The sequence below is a fragment of the Ursus arctos genome, chromosome X (assembly GCF_023065955.2).
Source record: "Ursus arctos isolate Adak ecotype North America chromosome X, UrsArc2.0, whole genome shotgun sequence".
NCBI lineage: Eukaryota > Metazoa > Chordata > Mammalia > Carnivora > Ursidae > Ursus > Ursus arctos.
In genome coordinates this window covers 48,389,946-48,396,520 of record NC_079873.1, presented here as the reverse complement: position 1 = coordinate 48,396,520, position 6,575 = coordinate 48,389,946, and the positions used below count along the sequence as shown (strand labels likewise).

General features: G+C 48.9%; 1 protein-coding gene across 1 annotated transcript; it reads left to right on the top strand.

The window, feature by feature from the left end:
* The first annotated feature begins 4,527 nt into the window (after positions 1 to 4,527).
* LOC125281839 (Y-box-binding protein 3-like) lies at positions 4,528 to 5,643 on the top strand. Its single transcript, XM_048215770.1, has one exon. The coding sequence runs from the start codon at positions 4,528 to 4,530 to the stop codon at positions 5,641 to 5,643; it is 1,116 nt and encodes a 371-aa protein (XP_048071727.1).
* Positions 5,644 to 6,575: the final 932 nt, after the last annotated feature.

Here is a 6,575-nt window from a genome sequence, read left to right as displayed (position 1 = left end):
AGACACACGAAAGAAATGTTCAAAATCATTAGCCATCAGGGAAATTCAAATCAAAACCACATTGAGATACCACCTTCCTTTCTTTTTAAAACATGTAATATTTCAAGGCAAAATGTTCACAGCTTTTGGGTTACACATATTTTTTTTCACATAAAGTATTCTATGTAATTGCCACCACAACCCTGTGAACTGGATAGGGAAGGCATTCATATTTTCCCCTTACATGCCAGAAGACTATATCTCAGAGAATTGAGGTGATTTGCTCAAGGCTAAACTGCCAACATTCGGCCATTCCAGGAGTCAAACCCAGATCTTCTGACTTACGATTCCTGGCTCTTTCTAATGATTTTAGCTCCCAAAACCTCAGCTGAGAGTGCACTGAACATTGCAACATTGCCCGTATCTTCAACCACTTATTGACATCCATGGTATCTCTGGAGTCACCCTGGTTTCTATGATGTATCAATTGCAGGGTGTGGGGCAAGGGTGGACATTCTCAGTGCCATACTCTAGATTATCTTTTCTTATTTCTGCATGTATTATGTTAGTTTTATGTTGTCTTGGACAGTTAACAGCACTCAGGAGACACTGGAGTTGATGGTAGGGTTCTGGAACGAGTAGGATGGATAGGGTTCTCTTTTCCATTTAGCCCATTTACCTTTTGAACAGGAATTGCCAGTGAGTCAGTAAGACGGTGGGCCTGGAGCATTATCCTCCGCTCCGTAGGCTGCCAGCTTGTTTACCCCTCACAGTAGATAATGCTATCACCTTTTATAATGGGCCTGGACGGACTTTGCTGACTCAGGTTCAGCACCATTTTGTGACTAAAACAGCAGACAAAGATTTTATTTGTAAATGATAAGCCTTTTAGGGGTGCTTGGGTGGCTCAGTTGGCTAAGCATCCGACTCTTGATTTCGGCTCAGGGTCCTGAGACTGAGCCCTGCATCAGGCTCCGCACTCAGCTCTGGAACTCAGCTCAAGTCGGCTTGAGATTCTCTCTCTCCCTCCCCCCCACCCACACATTCGCTCCCTCTCTCTCTCTTAAAATCAATCAATCTTAAAAAAATAAATGATACGCCTTTTAAATGATAATGGATCAGACAGTGTACCGGAAACCTGAATTAACTTCCATTTCGTTGACAGCTTTTTAATGATAGGAATTAAATGATATGCTTTACAGGATGGATGGAGAGAAGTGCCGAGTAAATAGACAGAATCTGATGATTTCAATGAAAATAAAGGGATGGTCTCAGCAAATTAAACCTCAAATTTGAATTAGTAATTCATATCGTATTAATTTGTTTTTCACAAAGCCTTTCTTCTTGCATGAAATACACATAGACCAGGAAAGTTTAATAGAGCTCCATGATGGCTCCAAAGTACTTTCCTGTATATCATGCAAACAACAACAAGAGATTCAAGAGGGCATATTCAGTCCAACTCAGTGAATCTCATTGGTATCTTCATGCCTGGTGCCGTGCTAGCGACTGTAAGAAATTCACAGATGTAGCCACTTTGAGGGGGCAAAAGGCATATATTTAACCCACAAGCACACATTTGTGGTGGCCCTTTATACAGTCAGCACTGTTCCAGGCACCATGGTTCTCAGAGAGGAAACTGAGAGAAGAAACTCAATGTGTTCACTCTTTCATTTTTAAGATTTATTTATTTATTTGAGAGAGAGCAAGAGGAAGGGCAGAGGGAGAGGGAGAGAGAGAATCCCAAGCAGGCTCCCCGCTGAACACAGAGCCAGACCTGGAGCCCGATCTCAGGGCCCCGAGATCATGACCTGAGCTGAAATCATGTGCTGGATGCTCAACCGACTGAGCCACCTAGGTGCCCCTAAAGTGTTCAGTCTTTAGTGAGCGTTAGTGAGCTTAGAATCTAGTTGGGAATAATGGTGAGACAGAAAGCCTTCCACATTAGGGAAGAAGTAGAGTAGCCATTAATCACTGGGCCATAAGTGCAACCAGGTTTCCAAGATGAAAGAGATTGGGGTTGACCGGTGCGTTTGGAGAGGGAGCAGGAGGGGACTGCAAAACTGAGACTCGGAGGGCAGAAAGGATTTATACAGACAGAGGAGAAGAGAGAAGGTATTTCTAGGAGAATGAGGAAAAAAGTGAACACGGGCACAGAGATAGGAATGAGCATGGCAAATATGGGAAGCATCAAGAAGAGCTCTCAGGACCTGAAAGAAATAACTGTTGACAATATCATAGAACTGGCCTCCTGGGACTGTGGAGCATACAGTGGACTAGGAACCAGAGGGTCTGAATTCCTGAAGGTATTATCCTGGTTCTGCATTTACTACACGGGTGGCCTTGGTTAGGTCGGTTAGAAGCTTTGGGCCCTGGTGCCCTGACCTACTCACAGTCATGTGAGGATACCGACAGTAGCCTGCTTCTCTTTCATGCTTGTTGTAAAAACCACAAGATATGAGGCCTGAAGAAGTTTTTTTTTTCTTTTATTATTTTTACGTTTTTAAAAATTCATTTATTTGGGAGAGAGAGAGCACACAAGCAGGGGGAGTGGCAGGCAGAGGGAGAGGGAGAAGCAGGCTCCCTGCTGAGCAAGGAGCCTGATGCAGGGCTCGGTCCCAGGGTCCTGGGATCGTGACCTGAGCCGAGGGCAGACACTTAACCGAATGAACCATCCAGGTGCCCCAAGAAGTGTTTTTAAAATACTAAAATAAAAATGAGGACCCCTTCTTCCATTTGGTATTACACCAGCATGGTGAAGAAATGGCTCCTGAGTCTACAGTAGGGTTTGTTTTCGAGTTGGCTGCAGGCAGAAGGTTACTGCATGTGGGGACAGGGGCTGCTGATTAGTTGATATGAAGGCAATTTTTGCCCCTGAAGAGGGGCAGGCCTGGGAGCCTGAACACAGGGGAGGCAGATCATCCATGCAAGAGGCGTTTCTTGGGTTCTCCGCTGGGTTGTATGACCTCTCTGAAAGAGGTCCCTGTTCTCTGACATCAGATGGGACAAGTGACAAAACTGTGCACGAAGGCCGGTGCGGTGTGGTGGAAAAAGACCTGGACCTGGAATGAAATCTATGTGAGATCAGAGTTTGGGGTTCACTCCATACTAAACATGTGAACTGAAGCAAGCAACTTGCTATCTCTGGGCCCCCATTCCCTCATCTGTCAAACCGAAGTAAAAACAACACCTGCCCCACTTCCTTGTAGAGTGGGTTGTTGCAAGGATCAAATGCACAACATGTGAGAGGTTTCTGTAAACATTGAAGTGGTAGGCCAACCTGGCTTATTTTCGTTTTTCTTATTAAAAATGAAAAAGTAATGAATCATGGAACATTGCATCAAGAACTGGGGATGTACTGTATGGTGACTGATGTAACAAAATAAATATTAGTAAAAAAAAAAAAAAAGAAAAAGAAAACTGAGTTTTCTGACCAGTTGCCATCTACTATTTTAGTGTACTCTATCATCATTTCTGAAAGGTTATATGCCAGTAGAGCTAGCTGTACCTTACCACAGTATTAACACTGTAGTTAGGCTGAATTCTTAGCGTTCCTATATAATTAAATCAGAACCCCAATTTAGGATGAAGATCACAGAGTCATAAACCATTCCGGGGGGGGGGGGAGGGGGGGAGAAGTCTGAAACTGCAGTTAAAATACAAGGCAAATTCGCTCAGTTCTATTTTACTCCACCTGACCATTTGCTTTATGTGGGCAACAACACAGAGCTCAACAAGGTTTTCGGAATGTCCCAGCTAACAAAAGTGTTCCCACTCAGCTTCACTACTCTACAACCCTAACACTAGCCTGGATAAACCTGGACTAGTTTAGCGTCCTCTCAGTACTAGCATTCTAGCCCTGTCAGGCTTCCCCAGTCCCTCCTCAGGAAAACAAAATAAAACAAACAACCCATAGTGGGCTTCTTTGATTGGGTCTTAATTTCATGTGGTTGTCATTTTGTCTCAAGTTACACAAAATGCCTCACCCACGTATAGAGCGCACAAGCAGTTGGAAGAAGAGCAGGGTTTTGTGAGAGTATTTAAGAGAGTGCCCTTAGAAGGTTGGGGATATCTCCAACAGAGAGAGAGAGGAAGAAAGAGAGAGAGAGAGAGAGAGAGAGAGAGAGATGGAAAGTGGGTTCTCTCTTCCCACCCACTCAAACAAGCAAGAGAGTCTTCAAGAAGACCACTTCCTAGAGCTTCAAATGCACCCCCTCTCCATGAGCGACCAAGAGATGCTGTGACGTGGCGCCTGGAGCTGGAGGCAGAGCGCATCCGCCCCGCCCCCCAGCTCAAGCAGCCTCTAGGACCCCACTGAGACGTCACCGCGGCAACCACTGTTTGGTCCGCGTCCTGTTGCCCCAGGAGACGCCACAGGCCTTTCCAGGAGTCTCAAGAGGGAAGCCAGAGAGTCCTTAGCCCTGACCCACGACCCTTCCTTCCAGAGCGAGGCTCCTGCCTCCAGACCGAGCCCCTCCCCCCTCCCCCCCATCACCGAGGACCAAATTCCCCTCAGGTTCTCCGTGAAAGGAGAGCAAGGACAGCCTCATGAGTGAGGTGGGAGAGGTCACCGTCACGGAGGTGACCGCCTCAGTCTCCCCTCAAGCCGCGCAGAAACTCCTGGCTTCCTTGGGTGGCGGAGATCCTCCCCGGGCCCCAGTCGCAGGCAACCTCAGCGGAGATGCGACCCCCAAGACCACCGCGGCAGCAGGCGCCAAGGGAAAAGTGCCCAAAAAGGTCATCGCCAAGAGGGTGCGAGGTTCCGTCAAGTGGTTTAACGTGAAGAATGGGTACGGTTTCATCAGCAGACATGATACCCAGGAAGATGTGTTCGTTCACCAGACGGCCATCACCCGAAACAACCCTCACAAATACCAACGCAGCGTGGGCGACGGCGAGACAGTCGAGTTCGACGTGGTGCAGGGTGAGCGGGGCACCGAGGCCGCTAACGTGACCGGGCCAGCAGGTGCCCCAGTGCAGGGCAGCCGCTATGCTGCCGACCGGCCCCGCTTCCGCAGGGGCTTCTATATCCGCCGCCGCACACCACCCCCGCGAGGTCCCAGGGGCGCTGAGGAGGACGTCGACGAAGGTGAAGCCAGTGGCGAAGGCCTCACCGAGGCCCAGGGCCAGAAGCGCCGCCTGCCCGGCGGCCCCCAAGACCAAAGGCTGGGGCGCTTCCCGCCCTCCCGCAGGGCCTCTGCCGAGTCCCGCCGCCCCTCGATCCTCGCTCCCACCAGCGGCCCGCGGCCCGCCCACCTGCCCGGGTCCGCCCCAGCCTCAAGGCCCGAGGGCGCCCCGCGGCGAGGGCCAGGCCCCAGCTACCTGCTGAGTCGCCCTAGGGGCCGAGGCACCGCCCCTGGTCCAAGACCCTCAGCGGGCATCCCTGAAAAGCTGGAAGCTGAAGACAAGGAAAGCGGGCGTGACGCCAGCGGTCCGCAGCAGAAGCCCCCGCCACGCTATGGATCCCGCCGCCCCAACAACCCACGCCGCCGTCCACAGCAGGCGCCTGGTGCCCAGGGCCAGGACATCGTGGGAGGAGAAGGCAAGATCGGGAAGAGCCCTGCTGAAACACCCGCTTCGGTTGCTTTGGCCAAGAAGAGCAGCGCCGCTGAGGAGGAGGACGCCTTGGTCGCGGATGTCCCCTCTGCCACCCAGGCCAAGTAACAACAGCCTGGCTCCCTCCCCAGGGACTCCCAGGCCTGGGCTGCAGGGAATGTCCCCTTGAGGAGATGATGCCCTTTAATGCAATACAGTCCAAACATCCACCTTGACTGTTAAATTTGTGCCCTGAGAAAAAAATAACATGCCCCTTCCCCAAGGTTTGAGGATAAACTACAAGATCTAAACATTTCTAAATTCCCTCTTACCATCTGTGTTGGTAAATTCTGTACACACACACACACACACACACACACCCATGCACACACCTATTCTTTTAAAAGATCACCAGGACCGCAGCTATTATTCTGTGTCACCCGGGGAATTAGTTGAAGTACTTATAAAAATTATTTTTATTTTTAACACACACAAAACAATGATCTGATATTGAAGATTACCTTGCATTGCTGTGTTATACTACTCACCTGAGTGGTCATTTTCTCAATAAATCATTTCATGTTACTTTTATCTGTTATTGTTGCCTGATTTTTTTAAAACGTCTTGTCAGCACATAATTGTATTAGGCAGTCTTTTCAGTCCTGTTTCAGAACCAGTGTTAGCAAACATCATACCTATTGCTCTGTGTACAAGTCATGAATTTAAGACTATTTGTGGACTTACTTGGGGGGGGGGTGTTGAACTTCTCAAGGATGTACTAAAGGATTAGAGTACACTGAGAGGGGAGAAGTGCACCCATCACATCCTCTTCCCCTGCCATTTGAGCAATAAATCCAGAGTGTGGGTCCAACTACCCACACTTACTGCTTAGATACTCTGTGAGACAAAACTCAAAAAGCTGGGCAAAACACCACGGCAGGGTAAAAAAAGGGGGGGGGGCTCTCTGGAAGCAGAATTTGCCTTTATTTTTTAATGGATTTCATCGAATGCCATTTAAGTATTTAAAAGAAAATGGGCACGAGGGGCTGGGGGGTGTGGGA

What these genes read in the sequence shown, in the direction of transcription:
- LOC125281839 (XM_048215770.1), top strand. Translation starts at nt 4,528, where the DNA reads ATGAGTGAGGTGGGAGAGGTCACCGTCACGGAGGTGACCGCCTCAGTC.